Source organism: Pleurodeles waltl, chromosome 5 (assembly GCF_031143425.1).
Source record: "Pleurodeles waltl isolate 20211129_DDA chromosome 5, aPleWal1.hap1.20221129, whole genome shotgun sequence".
NCBI classification, from domain to species: domain Eukaryota; kingdom Metazoa; phylum Chordata; class Amphibia; order Caudata; family Salamandridae; genus Pleurodeles; species Pleurodeles waltl.
Genome location: NC_090444.1, coordinates 1,146,059,841 through 1,146,085,158, shown reverse-complemented (window position 1 = coordinate 1,146,085,158; position 25,318 = coordinate 1,146,059,841). Strand labels below are relative to the sequence as shown.

Here is a 25,318-nt window from a genome sequence, read left to right as displayed (position 1 = left end):
CTCTCCCTGTAGCCCCCCTCCCCTCTCCTCTCCCTTCGTCCCCCCTCCCTTTTAACCAGAAACTGTCCTTTATGTAGGACTGTACCTGGTTGAGCCACGTCCCTCCTGGGATGTGGCGGAGTTCACGTTCTTCTGGGTCTTCTCTGCTTTCTATCCGTTCCTGGACGACCGGTTTCCGGGGCTCTCTTGAGGTCGGGCATCCTCCTGTCTCCTCGGGTCCTCCTTTCGTCGCTCCTCCGTGTCTTTCGGCGTCTCCTTCCTCTCCTACGCGCGCCGCGCGTAGTCCGTCGTCCCTTTTTACTGTTTCGGGAACCCGGATATCCGGGTTCCCGGCGAGGCAGGCGGCGTCCATGTTGCTATGACGCCCTGTCCGGGCGTCGGCAAGGAGAGAGAATCGGGACTCCGTTCCCGATTCTGCTCTCACGGTAGCCGGAACATCCGTCTGCCGGCTACAGTTCCATTTGTACTAAAGCGGACAAAACCATGACTACTCACCGGTGCCCCATGTCATCCGTAGAGCTACCTGAAGGTCCCTGGATAAAAATTTGAATTTACTTTATTGGACCAATGAATGCATTACTCATACACATGGTTACGCCATTGTTATTTTAGACTATTTCAGTAAATGGATCGAAGCTAAGTTTGTACTACAACCCACCACATCTGAAGTGACAACATCTCTGAAGGAATTGTTTTGTAGGGAGGGTTTCCCACATCAATTAGTCCCTGATTATGGAGTGCAGTTTCTCTCCCAAGAAATGGTTACATTCCTGAAGGTAAATAACAAAACATCTACGGTCTTCCTTATATAACCCCCAAAGCAATGGGCAGGTCGAGCGGGTCAAGGAAACCATTCAAAAGGCATTAAGGTCTCATATTCCCATTGAGGCTGCCCTTAGAACCAGACTGTGGTCATACCGCACCACTCAATATAGCACTACGAGTAGAACACCCTTCGAGTTGCTCAGGGGTAGATTAGCCAAAACACAATTGCAGCCATACTGGTCCTTAGCATGGAAGAAATGGTAAGAGGAGAACATGAAGGAAAGTGAAACCAGAATGAGAAAGTTAGTGGACAAATGTCAAAAACTCATGCATAGCAACTACAGTGCTAGGAATGCAGTCAAGCAAATGAATGTTTGTGCTGGTGATTTTATAAGAGTGAAGTATCGAAAGAAAGCCTATATGAGCAAGTACAGGGAACCAAGACGTGTAGTTAAGACCCATTGCACTGTTGTTTTATTAAACAATGGTCAATGGTGGAATGGATCAAATGTGGTAGGCGTTAGATTGTGGGAACCAGTCAGTGACCATGAAGTTGTTCACAGTAATGTGCCTGAATCCAACAGAAAAGCTGATCACAGTAAGCAATGCAAAACAAGCTATGCCAATATTGCAAATAATAACTCTTTAAACATGTTAAATATGATTGCGCCCAATCCAAAGGATTCTGTAATAACCAAAAAAAACATTGTACCACCCGTCCGATTCAAAGATAACGTATTGAATTAATTGTTGAAAAAAGGGAAAAGATGTAAGGAACTGTTAGCACGGTGAGATGTAACGCCCTGTTAACTAGCCCTTGTGTTGTGTCTGCCCCTGCTGTCTGTGATCTTTGTGTGTCTGTGCGAGCGGCATACGCCGCACGTGGCTTTTGGAATGTTGATGAGGCGCTCAGCATTACGACGGTTGAGCGCACATTAGGGGAAGGAAGTTCGGAAATAAAGAAGAGTTAAACTTTAGCCCGTTTACCTCATCATTACACTTGCCAGCTATGCATATCTCACAGATATTCATAGTTGTTTGACTAAATGGGGACTCACTGAAGCGTGGTCTCCCCTGGCCTGGGCCACTGGGGCTGCAGGGACCACCTGGCTGGTACAAATGGCAATGTCGTGCCTGGTACAAAAATTTGAAAAGTCTCGAAAAGCCAGCATTTTCCCCTCATTAGTACATGCTTTAAGCAGTAAATATAAGAAAAGGTGCACTTTGAAATGTTTTCTAGTGCTTCCTTAAAGATTTTTCACTGATAGTTAAAGGACACAAAGTCAAAAATGCCATGTTAAACATGATCGCAAAAGAGTTACTAATTGTAAAGTCTCTATTAACCCCTCTGATGCTGGTCCTGCACCCGGCCCACCAAAACACCCCGTCGCTTCCCCTTCCACCCCCCTGATCTCCCCCCCTGTGACATCTGATCACGTCAGCACGCGATTGCGTGCTGGCCTCATCAGAGGTCACATCCCGTGATGTGGAAGAGAAATGCTCAGCAGGAAGAGGGGACAGGCAGAGGCATGAAAGGAAAGAAAAGGCCTGCTATCGGGGAGCAGAAATGCCAACTAGACACCAGGGAATTCTTTTTTTTCATACTTTCGTATAAGAGGAGCGGCCCCTTGGGCAAGGGCCGCTCCCCAGGGGAGCAAAATATAACTCCTAGACACCAGGGATATATATATTTTTTTTTACTTTATGTTTTCATGTATGGGGAGCGACCCCTTAGGCAAGGGTCGCTCCCCTGAGGAGCAAATTGTATTTAGGCCATTTCTGCCCCCCTTGGGGGCAGAAACCACTAGACACCAGGGATTTTTATTTTTTTGTGTTAATTTCACGCAAGGAGAGCGACCCCTTAGGCAAGGGTCGTTCCCCTGGGGAGGAAGGAATTTATTTTAGGCCATTTCTGCCCCCCTGGGGTGCGGATTGGCCTATTTTTATTAGGCCGATCGTCCCCAAGGGGGGGCAGAAACCACTAGGCACCGGGGATTATTTTTTTTGCGACAATTTCACGCAAGGGGAGCGACCCCTTAGGCAAGGGTTGCTCCCCTGGGGGGGCAAATTTATTTTAGACCATTTCTGCTCCCCTTGGTGGCAGATCGGCCTATTTCTATTAGGCCGATCTGCCCCCTGGGGAGACAGAAACCACTTAGGCACCAGGGATTGGTGTGTGTGTGTGTGTGTGTTTTGTTTGGGGGGCAGCCCCTTGGGCAAGGGTTGCTCCCCAAGGGGGCACATTACTGTTGGCCATATCTACCCCCCTTGGGGGCTGATCCGCCTATTTCTGGAAGGCCCATCTGCCCCCAATGGGGGCAAAAAGCCCAATAGAGACCAGGGAAGATTTTTTTTCAAATTAAGAGGGTGGGGGTATAGCCATACCCCCACCCCAAATAAATGGGGCCAAAGTTGTTCTGCCCACCAGTTGGCAGATGGGGAAATTACCCCCTGTCCACACCGGGGGGGGGGAGGCAGAAAGTCTACTAGATGCCAGGGAATTAAAAAAAAAAAATAGTGTGGTGGTGGCTACCAACCAGTATGGGCATGGTAATGCCCTCACCCCAACAGAAGGGCATAACAGTCTTTCATTTCTCCCCCCGCACACTAAAACATCTTATCCCACAGCAAGCAAGAGGACATTTGATTAATTTGGGTTTTGGTTTTACATTTGGGCCACGAGAGCTTGGCTAACTCTCAAAATCGTCCCACTTGGAATGGTGAGGGTTGCACTTTTTGGGCTTTGTGACACTGCCATGTAGAAAAATCCACAAGACCTAGACACATCTGAAAACTAAACATCTGGGTGAGTCCAGGGTGGTGTGCTTCACATGCACCCAGCACCATTTTCTTATCCACAATGCCCTGCAAACCTCCAACTTTGCTGGAAATCACATGTTTCCCACATTTTTGTGATGGAACCTTCCGGAATCTGCAGGAATCCACAAAGTTCCTACCACCCAGCATTGTCTCGTCTATACCAATAAAAATTCTGCCGCACTTGTCAGCCTACAAATATTTTTTTTCAAACTGCTCTTTGTGACCCGCTTTTGTTCCCCCTCAATTTCAACATGTTTTTGGCTCTTCCCTCTTACAGGCACTTGGCCCACCTACACAAGTGAGGTATAATGTTTACTGGGAGACTGAGGGGAACATTGGGTGGTAGGAAATTTGACCTGGTGCAGTGATCCCACATAGAAATGTGTAAAAATGTGATTTTTTTAGCTAAATTTGAGGTTTGCTTAGGATTCTGGGTAAGAAAACATTGGGAGATCCATGCAAGTCACACCTCCCTGGATTCCCTCGGGTGTGTGAATTTCAGAAATGTTTGGGTTTGGTAGGTTTCCCTATATGGCTGCTGAGCCCAGGACCAAAAACGCAGGTCCCCCACCCGCAAAAACAGGTAGTTTAGTATTTGATAATTTTGATGTGTCCACATAGTGTTTTGGGGCATTTCCTTTTGCGGGCGCCAGGCCTACCCACACAAGTGAGGTACTATTTTTATTGGAAGACTTGGGTGAACGATGGGTAAAAGGAAATGTGTGGCTCCTCTCAGATTCCAGAACTTTCTGTCATTGAAATGTGAAAAAAAAGTGTTTTTTTGGCCAGATTTTGAGGTTTGCAAAGGATTCTGGGTAACAGAACCTGGTGAGAGCCCCACAAGTCATCCCATCTTCGATTCCCCTAGGTGTCTAGTTTTAAAAAATGTGCAGGTTTGGTAGGGTTTCCCTAGGTGCCGGCTAGGCTAGAGGCCAAAATCCACAGCTAGGCACTTTGCAAAAAACAGGTCTGTTTTCTTTGGGAAAATGTGATGTGTTCACGTTGTGTTTTGGGGCATTTCCTGTCACGGGCGCAAGGCCTACTCACACAAGTGAGGTACCATTTTTATTGGGAGACTTGGGGGAACGCTGGGTATGTGGCTCCTCTCAGATTCCAGAACTGTCACCAAAATGTGAGGAAAAAGTGTTTTTTAGCCAAATTTTGAGGTTTGGAAAGGATTCTGGATAGCAGAACTTGGTGAGATCCCCGCAAGTCACCCCATCCTGGATTCCCCTCGGTGTCTAGTTTTAAAAAATGTACAGGTTTGGTAGGTTTCCCTAGGTGCCGGCTGAACTAGAGGCCAAAATGTACAGCTAGGCACTTTGCAAAACACGTCAGATTTCAATGTAAAAATGTGATGTGTGCATGTTGCGTTTCCTGTCGCGAGCATTAGGCCTACCCACGCAAGTGAGGTACCATTTTTATCAGGAGACTTGGGGGAACACAGAATAGCAAAACAAGTGTTATTGCCCCTTGTCTTTCTCTACATATTTAACTTCCAAAATTACGACATTGTGTAAAAAAGACATCTATTTGAGAAATGCCCCGTAATTCACATGCTAGTATGGGCACCAAGGAATTCAGAGATGTGCAAATAACCACTGCTTCTCAATACCTTAACTTGTGCCCATTTTGGAAATACAAGGGTTTTCTTGATACCTATTTTTACTCTTTATATTTCAGCAAATGAATTGCTTTATATACCTGGTATAGAATGAAAACCCATTGCAAGGTGCAGCTCATTTCTTGGCTCTGGGTACCTAGGGTTCTTGATGAACCTACAAGCCCTATTTATCCCTGCAACCAGAAAGAGTCCAGCAGACAAAACGGTATATTGCTTTCAAAAATCTGACATTGCAGGAAAAAGTTACAGAGTAAAACGTGGAGAAAAATTGCTGTTTTTTTCACCTCAATATGAATATTTTTTTTTATTTCAGCTGTTATTTTCTGCAGGAAAACCTTGTAGGATCTACACAAATGACCCCTTGCTGAATTAATAATTTGTTACACTGGCAGGAACATCATCTAATGTTAGTCGGTTCTCACAAAAAGCTTCTGTTAAGCACTTTTAACAAGACAACGGACATTTCACATTTTAATTAACTCTGTCAGCATTTTTATTAAATGCGAAGAAATACAGCTTCTGCATGAGGCCTGGCAAAACTAGTCCAAGAGACTTGCTAAGTTAAGGCCAACATTTAATAACCTAAAGCATACTTCATAACCCTAAATATGACATATTACTACATTAATCTAATACATTTTCAATATTTCATAAAATCATTAATTTATACACTTTGTGAGCATAGTGGCCATTCTTCGAGGTCACATTTCCAAACGCGTGCATTATTTCTCTCTGTTATTCCTTTTCTACATGAACTCATTATTCAAAATACACACTCATTAATATTTTCTAGTTAAAACACCTGCTCTAACAATACTTAAAGGACACAAAGTCAAAAAGGGCATGTTAAACATGATCGCAAAAGAATGAATAATTATTAAGTCTCTATTAAAGTAGCATGTTTGGGCCTTTGCAAAATCTTAAAACGTGAAGTGGCTGGTATTTTACTCTAGGAAAGGTGGCAACCCTAACCTGCTCTAGCGTCAATAGGAACTGCGAATTTCCCCACTTCTAGCCCACCTACATGGCTTCCGTCGATGCCACACACCCACTTTTTTTTCATCACGGTGTAGCCATGTTACTGGTAGGTGGAAACACGTTTGCTCGCCTGTTGTCCTTCTTTAGTGTTTATTGCTTTCCCTACTGCTTCCGTGTTTACGTGAGTACGGTTTCTAGCTCTCAACTCCACATCCATTATGCGTCGCTCGACCAGCCGACCTGGAGCTCTGCTGTCAGTTGTGGCAGGCAGTAGTAGCCGATCATAGACTTCGCTTCTCATCGGTAAGGGCTGTAGGGCGGAGAGGCAGCTCTGACCGAAGCCTTAAAGTCTCCGTCCGTACCCTTGCCCGCTCGGCGCAGCCATGTCAGGCCCCCAGTGTCCGGCCGGCACTGCCTGCGCTGCAGGGGGTGCCGCTGCCCCGGGACCCGGGGTGTCAATGTTCCGCTGGCTGGAGGTCCTGGAGAAGGAGTTCGATAAGGCCTTCGTGGATGTGGACCTGTTACTGGGCGAGATTGACCCCGACCAGGCGGACATCACGTACGAGGGTCGGCAGAAGATGACCAGCCTTAGCTCCTGCTTCGCGCAGCTCTGCCACAAGGCGCAGACCGTCTTCCAGATCAACCACAAGCTGGAGGTGAGGAGCAGGGGGTGCGGTCATGAGTGAATGGGCTGTCTACCAGATGAAGAGCGACAGGCCACCAGCACAGGGTTCTCAGACAGAACCTGAAATGAGGGGCGCATAGTGGAGAAGGAACTTCAACTATAAGTTGGGGTGATAGAGTTGGAGTCGGTGTGAGTCTGGCTGTGAGGAGCAATGACTGCTGTGGGTCCGGTGGATGTTTGAGTGGCAGTTTGATGACGAGTGGACGGAGAGTTTCGGTATCAGTAAGTGTAGGTCAGTGGTACCTGGTATGAATGGATCACCGGCAGAAGAAACTGCTTTTGAAATAAGAGTGTCATGGGGAAGAAAATATTCGACTTCAAAAAACAGAACGGACAATTAGAGAGTACTGGGTAGTATAGAGCAGGCCTATGAGTTGAGTGGCTAGTTGCTTGTGTGTAGACTGAAAGAGTTTGACCCGAAGAAAGAAAATGCAGGGTTATCAGTGGATAGGTGAATTAGAAGGGAAGTAAATGGGTAGAGGAGATATAGTTTCTCACCATGATGAGAATCATCGAGTGTGTGGGTGTGTAAGAAGCCCGAAGTGGGTGGGACGGTACATTAAATGTTCGTGTTTTTAAAAATGTAGTTTGTTCATGCATGCTTTTAGAAAGCAACTGATGTCCACTGTGCTACAGTGCAGCTGTTTATATAGTTTCGTTACTCAGCGCGATCTTTCCCAATTCTTAAACTGCTAGCTAAGCATGAGAATTGTTCTTATATCGGTGTCAGTCGTAAGTTCTTAATACAACACTGTTGCTGTTCTGCAGGTCCCGTCGGGCTTTTACAAAATCTCCATTCCTCGGGCACTATCATCACTTTTTCTTAGACAGTTCATCAATTTATTGAATGTTTTCTTAATTATTTTTTTTATCTAGTATACTTATGAACTAGCGTGTTTTTACTTAGATTTGCTTTTATGGTTTGGGTTTTTGGAAATCGATGTTGATTTTCTACACAGATTGTCCGTTTGAATGTGGATGCTTATGCTTAACAGAATTTTAAGTTCTTCCGTTGGCAGAGTACTGAAACAACATTTTTTTTCCTCTTGTGTAGCAAAAGTTTTCAGATGCCTTACTCGGACAGAGATGTTACATTGAAGATATAGGTTCCTCTTAAACTACCCCCTTTAGTTGAAAGTTGTACTGATACTAAATGCAGTCCCTTGGTTATCTGTCTGCCTTAGTCAACATCTTTGACTACAGTGTGACTAAGACTGCCATATATTCAGCTACATATAATTGTCGGGAGAGCTTAAACATCCAGCCGAGGGCTTGAAAATTAACAAATTACTCGTAGGCCTGCATGTGAGTAACTTTAAGTTAATGCAGCCCTAGTGTCACCCAATCCACTGTTTTCTTAAAGTTGAGGTGACATTTATATTTTATTAGGTTTTTAATTTGTTAAAACGATTGCATTATGGTCAGATTATTATCCCAGTGGATCCACTCAAAGTTTAGTCAGTCTGAAGTTGATAAAATGAGTGCCATTGATTTGGGCAAAAATAAACCTGTTATCTGAGTTCAGAGGGTGAATATGCACTCACTCTACAGATAACAGTTTTTATGTTTGTTTAATTTTTGTCATATGATGCAGTAGTGATGAGGTGAAGCAAGGCGGGTGTATGAAGGTACTTGGGACATGACTGATTCTACCCTAGCTCTGCTGCTTTTTCAACTGCAAGAGTGACAGGACTGATTGTGCCCAACCCAGCTAGCATTATAGCAATGATCCTGACATGTTACCGACTGTTCTCACACTACTACTGATTCATTAACTGGTGTTTCATGTGACTGAATCTGAACCAGCCCTGTTGCCCTTTCATGGGAAAATCTGTCATATGACTGACGTTTACAGAGCCATCCTGACTTTTTATAGTGGGTCCTCGTATGTGACCAACTCTTTCTCAGCCCTGGTAACACTGACATGCATTAGACTCCACTCGTGCCCGTTTTTCATAGATGATCATGATGAGAACTGCGTGGTCCCCCAAGTTTCCTCTTTATTACCTTCAGCAAATCAAAGTTTTTCACGCTGTTCCTTGGAACTTGTAGATTTTGTTTTTTTCATTGTATGTGTGCACTTACAGGCCTCTGCACGTGAAGCGCTACTAGGTAATAAACCCTATATCACCTTTGAAAGGGGCTTCTATGTCAGTATGTCAATGACTGCTCCCCATCCTACTAACCTTTTTGAGTGTTTAAGGATCGGCTCTCATACATGCAATAAAAGATGCATATGTTTTTTTAGCAACATGTTAGATAAACATTGCTTGAACAAATTCACTGCTAGATCATTTTATCTATAAATTACATCTTGCATCTCAGGCTGTTTCATCCAAGGAGTGATTTGATTTCTTTCAAGTATATGCAAAATGATCGCACACAGAAGAGGTCAGACCCGTGCCACTGACAGTTAGCTCTCAAAGGGTCTAGGCCTGCAGAAATGAAAGAAGTTCAAAGTGACCATATCCCTGGCAAATTAATTTATTCACCACCTAGAGCGACTAAAGCCATAAAGCAAATCTGCCCTTTAATTAATTTTCTCAACATTGTAGTCAAGGAGTTATTTTGAGCTCCGTATGCCTACAAAGCACTGGGTTAGTCTGATATCTTGAGAGAGAAAGCGAGGCTGGAACTCTGCTCAGAACTCAGAGCATGGAAATGGTGCCAACCACGTGCTGTAGTACGTGTTTGTGACAACTCTTAGACGCAGTAGTTGACTTCAGAGTTTGATTTGACTAGTATTTGAGAGTGGCATGGTAGTGCAGGTTTCAAAGATATAAAATCTGTTTTTAAAGGCAAATGCTTAATGGTGATGAATAAAGGAAGTTGGTTGTATACTGCTTAAAAAGTCATGGTTCTGCATCCGAAACAACTACTCTGAACACGTCACTGAATATTTGTTATACTTTGACCAGTTCTGTATGTAAGGCACCTTTAAACATTGTGTGCAATGGAACCTCTTCAAAGCAGAAGATATACATTTCTGGTATCCATCTCTTGATATGAGAAACTAGAGCATTTAAAACAGTTTTGTTTTTGCATGTGTTTTGACACGTGTTTGAGATTTAGCAGAGTGGGGGTTGTTATTGTGAGACCATGTGTTCGTACCAAGGAGAGAGGTGTGGGTGCATCGAACAGCCGACAAGTGAACCTGAAAAAAGACCAATGAAGGAACAAATTAATATTTAAATTGGAAATATAAATGGATACTTTTTACCCAAATACGAGAGAACTGCACAGGTACTTCTCACTGCTTTTATTATTCTTGGATTATTGTAGGCAAGACGTGATCAAACCAAATGCGGTGATGAGCAGTGGGGTGTTGCAATTTTTGAACCTGTTACTTTCAATACTGTGCAGTGAGCAGAAATGACAAAGTGTAGAAAAACAGGGGCTAGATAAAAGTTGCAAAATGTTTAGTGAATATTCTTGTACACGTATGAAGGTGTCAAAAGGACAATTCACTATTAGTGTAAAGTGGACGAAACCTGGGCACACTGCGTCACTACAGTGTATTAAAATGGATAGATTGTAGGCTACAACGCAGAGGTAAGCTCTATAAAATCTGAAGACCCTTGTTAGATTAGTGATATTAGGAAAATTGCTTCTGTCTAGCCACTCATTTCCCAAAGACCCATTGCAGAAATACAGCTGGTCACTAAGTGATCCTTGCTTAGCTTTACGACATTGTATTTTGCATATACTAACTACTGGCTATATACTTGGCTGTATGTGGGTGGCCCACATGACATGGTGTATGGCGACTACAATGTGCTGTTTGCATGCAGTGGAAATCTTACCATCAGGGGTGTGGCATTTATTAAAATATCTACTTGTCCATGGGAGAGGTTGCTTCTGAAATCTACTTGTCCTGTAAAATAATGTGCTTGTCCCTTTGGTAGTGTGGTGACAAATTATGACAGCAATCTCATCTAAGACCTCTTATAATAGCCTCTCTGATTATGCCAGGGCTACTTTTATAATAGGGCCTCAATATTTGCAATTTCAATTCCCATTATAGCAATTTCCATATTTTGCCACCTTTCCACAGATCTACATGCTGGGGCTGGGGAAGAAGAAAGCAATAGTTCCGGGGCTGGAATGCCTTCGAGTTTGCAAATCTAACTTGCATATTTTCCACAAGTTCTTCTCTAATCTTTTCCCATAATGAGAAAGGTAGAAAGATTGGAAATCTACTCCTGACAGTGACAGAAGTAGAAGTTCTTCCAGGATTTGGGGGGGAAGTGAACTTGTAAACGCTCAATATATTTTCACATGAGCAAATCTACACATGCATATTTGCTCGGGCTAAAATACAGTTCACAAATATTTCCTCGGCGTACAATTTCCTGGTCTACTTCTGTAAGTTCTTGTGAATTCATGAAAGTTACTAATTTAAATGCATATACCATGGGTGCACTTTTGTGACTTCCTTTAAGAATTAGGTCCCTAATTAGGTCTGGCGTTAACACAGACATTTTGTTTTTATTAAACTTCTATTTTTCTCTCTATCCATCGCCTGGCTTTACTGTGAGTGATTGCATTCTGCTCTTCCACAAGGAGCATATTGGCACACAAAGTAGTTTTGTTCAGTGCCAGGAACGACTGTGGCAATCAGTGGCCTAACAAAACTGGAAAGGGCTCCCCTGCAAAGAACATGGAGACCCCCCTGCCCCAGGCTCACTCAGGGCAGGTACTGTGCTGAGGGAGCCCCCTGGAGGGGGACTGTGGGACGTTTTCTTACATCACTGGTAGCAATGTGTGCTTTTTGAGACCAAAAACTTTTTATTTTTTTTGCCATTGTTTGTTATAATGGTACAGGCCTGGCAGCTCCCTCAACAATAAAGTGGTACAAAAACCATGCCAAAACAAGACGCTCATTAACAAAACCAAAAGACTCACAAAAAATGTCAGATCGGTTGGCTTTGTCTGCGCTTGTTTATTTTCATACTTCCCATAATCTTGTTAAAAATGGATAATGGCTACACTGATTTTCCTTTAGGAATGTATTTGGGGAAATACTAACATGTATCAATACATTTTACTAAATGACGCTTTAAAGAAATAGCACCTAAACTTTCATGATAGTGAAATGATTTTTTATCCCTACTTCCATTTTTTTCTTTACATTGTATTTTGAAAGCAAAGAATCATCACTCTTGCTTACAAGCGTCTGGAAACATTTGCATCTAATGAGAGCGCATTCTGGGAGCATTATACTTAGCCTCATATTGTTAAACTTTTTAAAACGTGTACACTTCTTGCTTTTTTTTTTTTTTTTACTGGAACCACTGTCAGTAGTGCTGTGTGACATTAAAACATTTATTTCAGCGCTCACCCTAATAATGAAGGCTTTTCATTAATGAACCATAAATATAAGTTCGAACAGCATTAAGATATGTACACTTATATTACCTCAACTACAGACACTTCCCTTCTCTGTAAACTGCCAGAGGAAGGGTTTGTGCTGCAGGGGGTTGGGCCTACTTGTCCCAATCACAAAATAAACATGAAAAATTGTTGCCCTTGACTCCAAACAATATGTCCTGGACGTCGGGCGACAGGATTTCCACATCCCTGTATCATGTATTTATGAGATTTGCTGTGCATCAAAAGCTGACATTTACCCAATCTCTTCTAAATTACCAGGCATTTTATATTTTTACTTTTATAGACACTGGATGGTAATCAGTCATGCTCTCACCACAGGTATTACACATCTCAAAATCAGCATAGCTGTGCTTCATTATTTTATGCTAGGGCAAACTTGTTATCTGTTCCTGAGTCACTTGACTACTCTGTTGTGATCCATTTTGTTAACTTTGTTATATAAATTAGCATTCCAAATAGAATCCTGAAAGTGTCTCAGTAAATAAAAAGGTTTAAGGTTTGTATCTTAACAATGATTGGAAGCATAGTAGAAGGAGACAGAGCTGATGATGAAGGCAGTGGTTCTGTGTGCATGTTAATATGCATGCTCATCTGCTGCACCTATACTTGCAAATACATAGTCTATGGTCCTTTTTGAGACAATCGGTCACATGGCAATCACTGATACTGTAGATCCTTACTTAATTGTGTTACTTATCGTATATAGTCACACATTTTCTTGAGGGAATGCTGGAATGTTGAAATTGACTCGCTTGAAGGTGCTTCCTTGGATGAGGAAGAGTTCAGGAAAGGTTGTTTTCTGAAGGTGCAGTGTTTGGTTTCTCTAGATTGTCATAATGAGCACACTTAATAGACAGAAGTTTGGCTACAAAACATTGTCCTTCTTTCCAAACATTTTCAGGTGCTCTTGTGCATTCTGTGATTGGGTGCAGCATAATATTTTGTTGCAGGGGTTTTTTGTTACTTTCCTGCATATGCTTTTTTAGGTGAAGCAGAAAATCTTTCAGAAGAGTTGGTCAGCAATAGAAAGCATATATCTTGATATCAGGGGTTTATTTCTGTAGAGCCTTGACATCTGTTGGTGTGTCAGAAGCATTTTTATCCCCTACCAGACAGGAGAGATTATGAGACACTTAATTATGTGACTTAGTTGAGTTAAGGGTTGATTCTAGTTCCCTCTATAACCATGTACTTTTCTGAGCGATTCTTTGGGGTGGTGATATAAGCTTAGAGTATGTCCAATCTGTGTGTTGACATTTGAAAGTCCATAATGACACACAGGCTTTCACCCTGGGTGACGAATCCACTTAGAATGAGTTGCAGAGTTTGGATTTGTGTGGGGTCACTGTAGCATCAAGCAATAGTAATTCAATATTTAGATCCATTGCATTTCAGAAAGCTGGCTGCCATTCTGTTGGTTCTGTGAGTAGTAGGAGGAGTTATGAGCATTGGTACTGGGGGTTGTGGTTTCCGATGATCTTTGGGATTTTGAAGAGGGAGGATGAGGGTGCAATGGTTGTGGTGCTGTCCACAGGATGTGATGTGACTAGAAAATTAAGGGTCTGTACTACATGAATTTTTTAATATTCTTTTTCAGTGCCATGTTTAGGACAGAAATTGGCCTGTAAATTGAGCTGTGGTACGAATGTTTTACACAATAAACATTGATTTACAGTGACAGCCCGCAATGTGTTGTGATCATTGGTGATCATGTAGTGGATGTAGCTTTCTTTAGCAGGGTATAACCCATGGTTATTTGAAAATATAGCTCTAATTTCTTTAGAGTATTTGGAGGGTATGCTGTTGCCATGTGAGGGTGCAAGCGATTTAAAAAATAAAATAAAAAAATAAAAACCAGAGATCAGTCTAGTTTATTTTCACTGGGTCTCATTTCTGAGTGTTTTTGGAGAGCTTTTATTTTCTACAGGTCTCATTTTCAGAAACTGACAACTGATATTGAGGAAGCAGGCACAGCATATCTTGAAACCAAACGATATAATTTTTTAGAATGGAAAGTTCCGCGAAATAGGTGCTAAACATATCATTTATTTGTGTTTTTTGTTTTTATGCTATTTTCTTTTTATGACACAGCCCTTGTGCCATAAGACACGCATACATTTTTTTTTTTTTTGTATAACGTCTGATTTTGTTCAGCCTCTGCTCAAAACCTTTTCTGTTTTTATTACATTTAATTCTAAATGCTTGTTTAATTGTAACAAAATGCTACCCTTAATGCTTCAGTATGAATTATGCGTATTTACAGTTGCTAAAATCTAATTTTTAGTTGAGACATGACAAGATGTGTTTTGCGCTCAGTGTTAAGTCACTGATCTCAAGGTGCATATTCTGGTAGCTCAGCCATCTTGACTGTGCTGGCCAGTTGAGTGGAATTGTGTTTACAACATTCAGAGGTTTGGAATTTAGTACAATATCTACTTGTCCATGGGACAGATTGCTACCTAAATCTACTTGTCCTGTAAAAAATCTAATTGTCCCTTTGGTGCCATGTAGTGTTGCAAGAAATTCTAGCAGAAATCCCATTATGTAAGAGCTCCAATAACAGCCTCTCTGATTATGCTAGTGCTGCTACTATAGGCTTGGATACTTGCAATTTCAATCCCTACTAAAGCAGTTTCCTTGTTTTGCCACCTTTCCGCAGCTCTACATACTGTGGCTGGAGGATGCAGTAGGCAATAGTTCCAGAGCTAGAATGCCTTTGAATCTGCAAACCTACTACCTTGCATGTTTTAAGGATTTTCACCAGCTCTTATGTAACCTTTTCCCATAATGAGAAAGGTTGGAAATTTACTCCTGACAATGAACAATGACAGAAGTTGAAGTTCTTCGAGGGTTGGGAAAAAGTGGTTTGAAGGAAAAGTGATCTTGTAAACGCTCAACAGATTTTCACATGAACACATCTACACATGCATATTTGCTCGTGCTAAATACAATTCACAAATATTTTGTAGGCGTACGATTTCCTGGTCTACTTCTGTAAGTTCTTGTGAATTGTTGAAAGCCACTAATTCAAAGACATTCGTCGGATGCACTTTTGTGACTTTCTTTAAGAATTGGGTCTCTAATTGGGTCTGGTGTTAACAAAGACATATTGTTTTTATTTAACTTCTGTTTATCTATTGGCTGGCTTCACTGGGAGTGATCGCATTCTGCTCTTCCACAAGGAGCGTATTGGCACAAAAAGTAGTTTTGTTCAATGCCAGGAACTACTGTGACAATCAGTGGTGTAACGAAACTGGAGTGGGCTCCTTTACGACGAACATGGAGGCCCCCTCCAGACTTACTCAGGGCAGGTGCTGTTTGGAGGGGGACTCAGAGTCTTTGTTAAGCCACTGCTGGCAATGTGTGCTTTTTGAGACCAAAAACTTTTTTTTTTTTCCCTATTTGCTGGTGTTTGTTACAATGGTGAGGGCTTGGCAGCTCCCTCAACAATAAAGTGTTACGGGATATGCTTTGACAAAACCAAAAGACTCACAAAAAATGTTGGATCATTTGGCCTTGCCAGTGCTTGTTTATTTGCATGCTTCCCATAATCTTGAGGAAAATGGCTAGACTGATTTTCCATTAAGAATATTTTTTTGGAAATACTAGCATGCATCAACACATTTTACTAAATGACACTTGAAAGAAATAGCACCTAAAATTTCATAGTAGTGAAACCTTTTATTCCCTACTTGCATTTTTCTTAAAATTTTATTTTGAAAGCAAAGAATCATCACTCTTGTTTACAAGCTTCTGAAAACATTTACATCTAATCAGAGAGCATTCTGGGAGCATTATACTTAGCCTCATATTGTTAAACTTTTCAAACATATGTGTACACTTGCATTGTGACCTTAAAACTTTTATTTACAGCGCTCTCCCTAATAACGAAGGCTTTTCATTAATGAACCATAAATAGAAGTTTGAACAGCATTAACATATGGACACATACATTACCTCAACTGCAGACAGTTCCTTCTCTGGAAACTGGCAGCCAAAGGGTTTGTCGTGCAGCCAGTTGGGCCTACCTTTCCCAAAGACAAAATAAAGAGGAATACTTGTTGCCCTTGAACCCAAACAATATGTCCGGGGCATCGAGCTATAGGAATTACACATCCCTGTAACATTTTTTACGGAACATAGGATAGGTTGGGATGTTGGTGTTGTTTAATAATGTTCTATAGTGCGTGTGTCTTTTGTTCCTACCTTTGTATCTTGTTTGAGGGACCACCAGTTTATGGCTTAAGGCTGCAAAGAGGTTTGTTCTTGTGCTCTGGGATTAACCTTGTTGAAGAGACATGGTGTCCATGCTTTTTAAAAGACATGTATGGTTTTCCAGGTTGCAGTCTACCATACAACGCAGCTGCCTGGTTTGCTAAAGAAATCTTGGGGATTTTCAGAAAGTTGACCTAGGAATGCATACCACTCGCTGATTACCATTGGCTTGTGGTTTGTAACTCGCACTTTCTGGATTTCCATTTGCTGGCTTTATTTGCCTTGGGCTCACTGGTTTCAGTTTGTCCCTCCCGTTGCCTAAACCGTGTTTTCTGTATTCACCCACTAACTTGCTTTCTATTAATAGGCTTTTAAATCTTGTTCTTATCTTGTCACATTTGATGTGCATTCCAAGATCGAGGTCAATGGTGCTTGTTTACTTTTCTTTTTCTGACTTCAAAGAGAGTTTATGAGACAATCTTGCTGGGTACTGGGGGTAGGAAAGAGTTGTTTTCTAGCACACAACAACAATTAAATTAAGTGTATAAGTATTTCAGAATATATCAGAATTGTGAATTCACAAACGATACATTTATTTTTGAAGTGTGTTGGAAACAAGTACTTTAATATGTTAAAAACAAATCATTAAACTAGGTGATGCAGTGTTGTCACATCTTCTTCTGTGCATTACATATTTTTATTAGAAAAGATGTATGTCTGCGTAAATGTAATGGTCGTTTCAAGTGAAAATGTGTTGTCTGTAATGGCAGGGCGCTACCACCCTATGCCACACCACTGCACTCTTCTCTGAACCACACCATGCCTCTGCACCACTTCACTCTACGTTCCTTCACGCTACACCTCTCTACTTTACCTCGTGCCTCTACTCTGTTCCGATGCACTCTTTACCATTATATTATACACCACTGCACTCTACAGCACTGCACTCTAAAACTCTCCAGTCTAGGCAGCACCAGACTACTCAAATTAACTTCACTCCACACTACTGTACTCCATACCATTCTGCAGCACTGCACTCTATGCCACTGCACTCTACATCACTTTACTCTATGCCATTACACTCTGTGCAACTGTGACTGCACCCCAACCTGCAGCACTCCACTATACATTACTTCTCTCTGCTCTAATGCACTCTTCGGCACTCTACTCCACCCCACTGAACTCTTCGCCATGCTACTCTTAACCACGACACGACAGCACTCTACTCAGCATCACTGTCCTCAGTGCCATTGCTCTGTATGCCTCTCTACTTACTCAGCATCGCTGTCCTCAGTACCATTGCTCTGTATGCCTCTCTACTCCACTCTACACCGCTGCACTCAGACACTCTACTCTGCAACACTGTACTCTCAGCCACTGGACTCTGAGCCACTCTGCTGTGCACTACTCCACTGGCACTGTACTCTGCACCACTCTATGCCACTCTGCATTCTGTGCCACTTGGCTCTATACTGCGCCACTCCACTGTACTGTGCATCACTCTAATCTATGCCACTGCATTCTACAACACTGCATTCAATGCCTGTGGACTCTACGCCACTATACTCTGCAACACTCTATGCTAATGCACTCTGCACATGTCCACTCTACTCTGTTCCACTCCAGTGTATGCCACTGTCCGGGACTCTACACTATGCCACTCCAACACGTGACACTCTTCCACTCCACCCTACAACACTCTACTCTTCTCCATTCCACTGTACAACACTCAGTGCCACTCTCCTGTATGCCACTAATTTTTAGCCATGCTGTATTGCAGCCACGCTGATGAACAACATGGCTAAAACATATTTGCAGAGTCAATAGCCCTTGCATAAGTGAGACCTATTGGCTTTGGCAATGCTTGTTTGAGTTTGACCCTTATTCAGAACCACTAGAAGTCTGGCAGGAATTAGGCAGTGTGTTACACAGTTCTGCTTTTTAAACATTTTGAAAACAGCGTAGTTTGAGTCGGGAACGCCTATTTGTAATGCATTCATGCAGTATTATACATTAATTGACTGGAATCGTAGGAGAATCTTTGCAGTTTGGTACAAAGGAGAGCATGCATCATCTAACCGCCCGTCCCATGACTCTAAACAACTCCCTTGATAATTTCTATAATTAAGCACACATTTTACCCTTCATCAGCAAAAGAAGGCGAATGAACTCCAATTTGTGCTATTTGTCTGTATGGGGGGCATTTAGCTCGCTTTTTGAAAGGTTATAAGTTAACACAAAACACTGTCTAACTATGCGCTTCTGGAACTTGAAAGCAACAGCGGGTAATAGTGCAGCAGCTCTGCCTTCCTGGTTCTCTCTTGCTGTTGAACTAGTTCTGTTTCATTCCCATCACGGAACTATTAAGAGTTATGCAACTCTGGCACATGGGCAAAATCATGCTTTGTTTGGTGCAGTCTTCCATCTACAGAGGCACTACTGTTCTGCTTGTTTCTATATGTTTATGACATAGAAAGATCAATCCTTAAAATGTGTCATCCATGGTGGCTATCAAGTTATGTGAGACCTGTCTGGAGCATTAATATACCCATAGGACATCGGCAATATGCCACCTCTGGACTGTGCACGTTGGCCTGAAAAAAATATTCTGTGACCTTTCTGAGCACAATGTGAACTCATCCTGGAAAGCAGTGAGGGAAGCTACAGCATATTACGTCTTCAACTAGCATGCTACATTCTAGTTTGTGATTGTCGCACATTTATTCATCTTCATCTCTAATCTAATTTGTTGGAAGCATGTATTATTTAAGCGAGTATAGCTAGTATTTTAGGTTCAGTGGTGATTTACTTTTTTTTGCATCGTTTATTTATTGGAGTGCATAAAACACTGTGAAAAATCAACAGAACAGCTAGCAAAGTTAACCAGTGCGCCAAACAATAATAGTATCCATCAATATTTGCGAAATAATAATAATATCCATATAGTAGTAAGAATGAATACGGAAGATTTACATAAGTGATCAGCATACCTTTCTTCATCTAGTATGACGAGTTTGGAAAATGCATAAGAGAGTTGAGAAGTAAATAGGTAAGGATACTGGTCAAAGAAAGGGGTGGAATGGTTTGGATGGGGTGCAGAAGCCTATAATGGAGGGATCTCTTCGAGCAAGAAACACATTAGGATATACTCAAGTAAGTATAAGATTCACAGAATACAGAACACTCAGAATATTTAAGTGGAACAATCATTCCCAGCTATCAACATATTGTCTTGATTAGTACACATCTATCGAGATACAGTTGTGTAAAACCTGTGGGATAAGCATTGGGGGCAGTCAGTCATCGAAACAAGGAGAACATGAAAAACAAAACCAGAGCAACAAGAAGATTAGCAAGATAAGAGTTGTAGGGTGAATTGAAGAGTCCCTACCAGGCTGTCGACAAGGGTGCGGCCGTTCTTTAGAGCAAGCAACACTTTGTCACTAACGTCTTTCAAGTCACTGCCTTAAAAGAAATAGAACAGTTAGATGAAGAGTACAGAGCATGTTGGCTCTATCCCATCAATATGGCCCTTCCTATCAAGAACTCGTTTTTATACATGCTTTGTAATGCATTGACGGTGTCCCTGCTATAAAACGTTGGATGGTCATCAGCATTATTGTACATACCAATACGAATCATGTGCAGAGCCTAGCAAGTGTAATTCTCCTGTTTCACTAAGCCTATCTAAAGAGAATTCAGGGATCCAAGCGTCTTACGAGGCTAGAAAAATTCCCTATATCAACGCAGTCATTTCCAGTTGGTCATTCACCTTGTAGCTCTAACAGTGAGCTATCGTTTGAAGCTCGGTTAGCTGCTCATCGTAAATAGGGGCGGTAAGTATCTACCAATGTCTGAAAAAACTGTTTGTCTGCCATATGAGAAATTGCAAAACATCTAGGAGTATGCACTTTCAGATCGGGTATAGCTGAAAAGCCATACGACAGCAAAATGTGCAGTTGGGGGCAGTGTAGTAGTGATGGTTAAGTGTAGTTTATTCCAACAGCAGTTCAAATATCTGCAAGGAATGATAGTTCCTAAGAATATGATGTATATTGCATACACCCGGTGTGCATCTGTAGCACTTGGCATGATGAAGAATTTGACTTCAGTGGTATTTTCAGTTTGAAAAGTTTCCATGAGTGGAACAACATGTCACCTTTGTTAAATTATTTGGAAATAAGTGAGTGATAAGAGAATGAGACTCGGTTGTTGGTAGTTTGATTCCGTGTCCTCTTCAGGCCATTAAAAGTTAATATCTTCAAAGGATTGTTCTTGGAGTCTGAAGGAAATGCTCAATATTTAACAAGCATTGGCAAAGCCAGTAGTTCTTGCATTCATGAGTCTGGCCACGTCAGGGCATTTTTCTTTTTGGTTTTCACTTTCAGCCATGATGCACAGCAGTTGCGCTTCTCTACAACGTGGCCTAAAAAACATTGACAAAACCAGTACCACACGTAGGTGAGTGCCATTCATTGGCTTTTCTAATGCTTTATGTTCTAGTTAAAAATCTCAGTGAGAAGAGTGGCGCTTTTACCGTAAATTTCGCTGATGAGTATCTGGGTATAGCAGTTTTCATAGTTGATGCAGGAATGCTAGCTTCTAAAAACACAGAATGTGATTTGTAGAGCTTGCATTATTGTTATATGTGCTCCAAAGGTAAAGCAGCTGTCAGTGTGTGCACATAAGTGCTCCCATTAGACACTGGCATTTGATCAGTTTGCTCTATTTTTTAATTTGGATTTCTATATTCACGGATCTTGTGCTTCACAAGACAGCGCAGGTCCCGTATTCCGTTCAGTACGAAGCTTACACGCTTTTTAGAACATTTTCAGAACACAAACACGTTTGTAGGTTAAATAACGTCAGGTTGTGTTATGCCCCTTATTAAATGCAGTCAGTTGGTGATCTCTGACGCCTGCATGTGTGGAGCAACTTAAACTGCGGTTCCAGTGATCTGCACCAAACATAAACTTGTCTCGGTTAAGCTCAGCAGTTCTACTTTTCTACGTGGGGGACAGTATTTTCCAAAACAGGACGAAATTATATCTGTATTTTATATTATAGTCTGATCTTCGCACGATCATTCCTTTTGATCTCTGGTATTTTGTACTTGTTTATTAAGCGTATACAAGTCAGTGCTCCGAATTTACGTCTATGTGCCCTGCTGGACAAAGCAGCTAATGGAGTATGTTTACAAGAATCCCTATCTGCACTCGCCAATTTACTACACGTTTTCCTCGTCTGATTACTGGGAACTTTAAACATGCAATTATAACACTATGATAGGTGAACCGCATTCTGCATTCTGGTTCGGAATAGAGTATTGCATCAGCCAGTTTACTAGGGCTGAGACACAGAGTGAATGGAGGGATGGACAGTAATCACAACAACAACAAACTATGCAACAGTAATATATATTGCTAAGTACTACAGTTGTGTAGATATTAAGCACTATGAATAATAGCTGCCCCTATACATAACGTCCCTTTAAAGAGAGAGACTGAGAAGGGGCAGACAAATAAATAAGCACCAAGTTGGTTAAACATAACATGAAAGTTTTCTACGCAAAACATTTTTGCCAAAGTGACAGGCAAAAAACTATTACCATGGATAGCTAGACAGATGAAAACCAATTTAGATTAAGTAAACTATTTTTATATAATATTCAACGCACACGCGCTGTCTAAAGAAAATATTTCAATAGACACAGGGAGATGATGATATTGGTGATGACGTGATATTAGCAATTTCATAGTGAGCGGGTCGATGGATGGAGATAGATTCACAAAAAAGAGTTGTCTAAAAACGAAGGCACACTCCCAACAGGTTCTATTCATTTTATTTTGGAGTGCAGAAAAGATAATAACAAATACAGACCTCCTTCTCTTTAGGCCTAACGCCTTTCAGACATCTCCGGCCTTGCTCACAGGCACAGGCTCACATGGAATGAATGCCTTTTGTGCTAGTGATGGCAGCAGACAAGGGACAGAACTACTGAGCGTCAAAAAGGTCAACTATCAAAATATAACTTGTTTAAGGTGACTAACGAAGACCCCTTGCTGTATCAGTTTAAAATCAGTCTAAAATTAAAGTGTCTGCTGACAGCAGGCTTAGCCATAGAAGGGAGAAGAGCAGAGGCATATTGCTCTCAGGTCTGTCCCCTGATGACAGTAACTGGGCTGCAAGCTCCCTTTTTTGGGGTGCCCATGCATGTCTTATATTTTTTTGCTGCAGTAGGGAGTGAAGGGTCGAGAGAAAACAAAGGGGGCGGGGGGTTGGTGGCAAGATGGACAATTAAGGGTGTGGAGTGGAAATAAGTGCTATAATGCGGCCAGTGTCACAGCTCTTTTCTTGTTATGGTGGGTGGGGGCTAACACTGAAAACTGAGGGAGGGAGGGAGGATGTGGTCGGGGACAAGAGAAGGAGAGAAAATGCATGGTTTTAGGGCAACACAAACAACTAAATGAGGGATGGAGTGTGGTTGAGACAGAAAAATGAACAGGAGAGGAACACGAACAGGGAGAAGTGCACGAGGGAGCCAGGTGAAAACAGATGCTCTCTGGTAGAGTGCATAAAGTCAAAGATAAAATTAGCTCCTAAGAATATGCAGTGGAAGGACGCAGATAATGAGTCCATGCTCCAGGTGAGGGTCAAACACACAAAGAGGAAGACAGCTGACCACCAACAACAACCAAGCGAATGAAAGTGACAGTGATACCAACAAATGATAAGCAATGGGTGGACTGTACTCTCCCTGTATGTAAACAAAATATCTCAAAGGGACAGCGAATGCGCTGTGTAAGCAAGCCCTAAAAATTGCGCTTATTAGGTCTATGTGTGACACCGTATGTTTCTAAACAGACCTACTGTTTCCAGTCCAAATACAAGGCACTTTGGATTCATCCCCTTCAAATGCTGTCTTCTTTCTTTATTAGCAGCCTCTTGTAGCCTTTGGATTGAGACATTGGCCAATCATATATTAACTCAACCCATAGGAGCATTTCTCTTTCACTTAATGCTGTTTGGGTCTGTCCTTCCACCTCCAATGGATTGCATGTAAAGCAAATCCTCTCCCTCTGTTGACTATTTTTTGCTAAAGAATGTTCATATGTACATGCCTTCATGTATGCCTTAAAACAGTGACCTAGGTGCAAGGGTGCTGGTGTGCGACGGCATTGGTCTCGGCTCCCTAAGGGAGCCGAGACCAATGCCACTGCACTGCTTCTGCTGGGCTGACCGGCAGAAATGTCATACTACACGATGTTTCTGTTGTCAGCCCGGTGGAAACATCATATTACCACGGGGGGATAAGGCTGTCGGCTTGACAACAGCCTCATCCCCACTGGTTTGTCAGTCCGATGGTCGGACCGCCAAACTCGTAATCAGCCCAATAGAGTAAAGTCTGTTGAGGTGTGGAGTTTTAGCATAAATAACTTAGAAATTGACGTGAAATAATTGATTTGGAATCAAGTGTACTGTAATGTCATAAAAAAAAAGAATAAACAAAGATTGTTTATTGATTATTGAATATGTGAATTTGATATTTAAAAGAAATACATAAATACATATAAAATAGACCATTTATTATTCGAAATGGAATTGTGATTCTAACAAATTAGTGTTTATGTTGGATCGATAATATCAAGTTATATAACAAGAAATTTTTGGTGGATCACTCTGAATTAGAACATTTAGATTCTGTCTCTACTGTACTGTACAGAAACATTGATTTGGATACATGTAAATATTACTACTGCGCCCCTGTAGAAACACGTTTTTCTTACGAAAGGTGTGCATAATAATGGGAATCTGGGCATAATGATGGAACTAAATGAGAAAATAGAAAGATATGTTTTGACGAGTAATATGGACGCAGTAATGCGAAATATCCATGAGAAATTTCAAAATGTCTTGGAATTGCTATATAAAGCAAATGTTCTGAGAGCCGTAACATTGCCCCGGTGCTGACTATATCAAGGGCGTGGGAAATCCAACAAAAAGATGTATTATTTACCAGGTCATCTTAGTCTTCACTGTGTATGAAGAATATGCCCACAACTTGGTAGAAACCTTCTTTGTTTATTTACAGAACACCTCACCTAGAAATTTCAAAAGCTATGCTGTGCAAAAAAGTTTCAAATATCATCAGTGTCGCTCCACCAACATGCCAAGTTTTGAACACCGTACATGGCACTTTACGAGTGCTACAATTGGACGTCATATATTTATTAAACAAATAAAGAGTTGATTCTGCAATTAGCTGTAAGGCTATTTTTCTGACCATGTAAAGACTCAGACAGCCTCTGTATACAATGCAAGCCCCTTCGTACTGCCAGATATGTCTAGCGAGCTGAGTGCCATGGAGAGCTCATGTATTCAAACCCCTGCTAAAGATGTATTATTTACCAGGTCATCTTAGTCTTCACTGTGTATGAAGAATATGCCCACAACTTGGTAGAAACCTTCTTTGTTTATTTACAGAACACCTCACCTAGAAATTTCAAAAGCTATGCTGTGCAAAAAAGTTTCAAATATCATCAGTGTCGCTCCACCAACATGCCAAGTTTTGAACACCGTACATGGCACTTTACGAGTGCTACAATTGGACGTCATATATTTATTAAACAAATAAAGAGTTGATTCTGCAATTAGCTGTAAGGCTATTTTTCTGACCATGTAAAGACTCAGACAGCCTCTGTATACAATGCAAGCCCCTTCGTACTGCCAGATATGTCTAGCGAGCTGAGTGCCATGGAGAGCTCATGTATTTGTATACTGTAAAAGCTTTGGAATTCTGTTCCAATGGATGGCTGCAAGCTCACAAATTCAATTAC

The 25,318-nt window shown here is 41.7% G+C and overlaps 1 protein-coding gene across 1 annotated transcript in view; it reads left to right on the top strand.

Moving 5' to 3' along the window:
* The first annotated feature begins 6,449 nt into the window (after positions 1-6,449).
* The window catches only part of GOPC (golgi associated PDZ and coiled-coil motif containing), a 166,631-nt gene continuing 147,762 nt past the window's right edge, over positions 6,450-25,318 (top strand). The window contains exon 1 of the mRNA XM_069235369.1: positions 6,450-6,843. Within this exon, the coding sequence (XP_069091470.1) occupies positions 6,571-6,843 (273 nt within the window). The 5' untranslated portion in view covers positions 6,450-6,570. The remainder of the gene's footprint in view (positions 6,844-25,318) is intronic.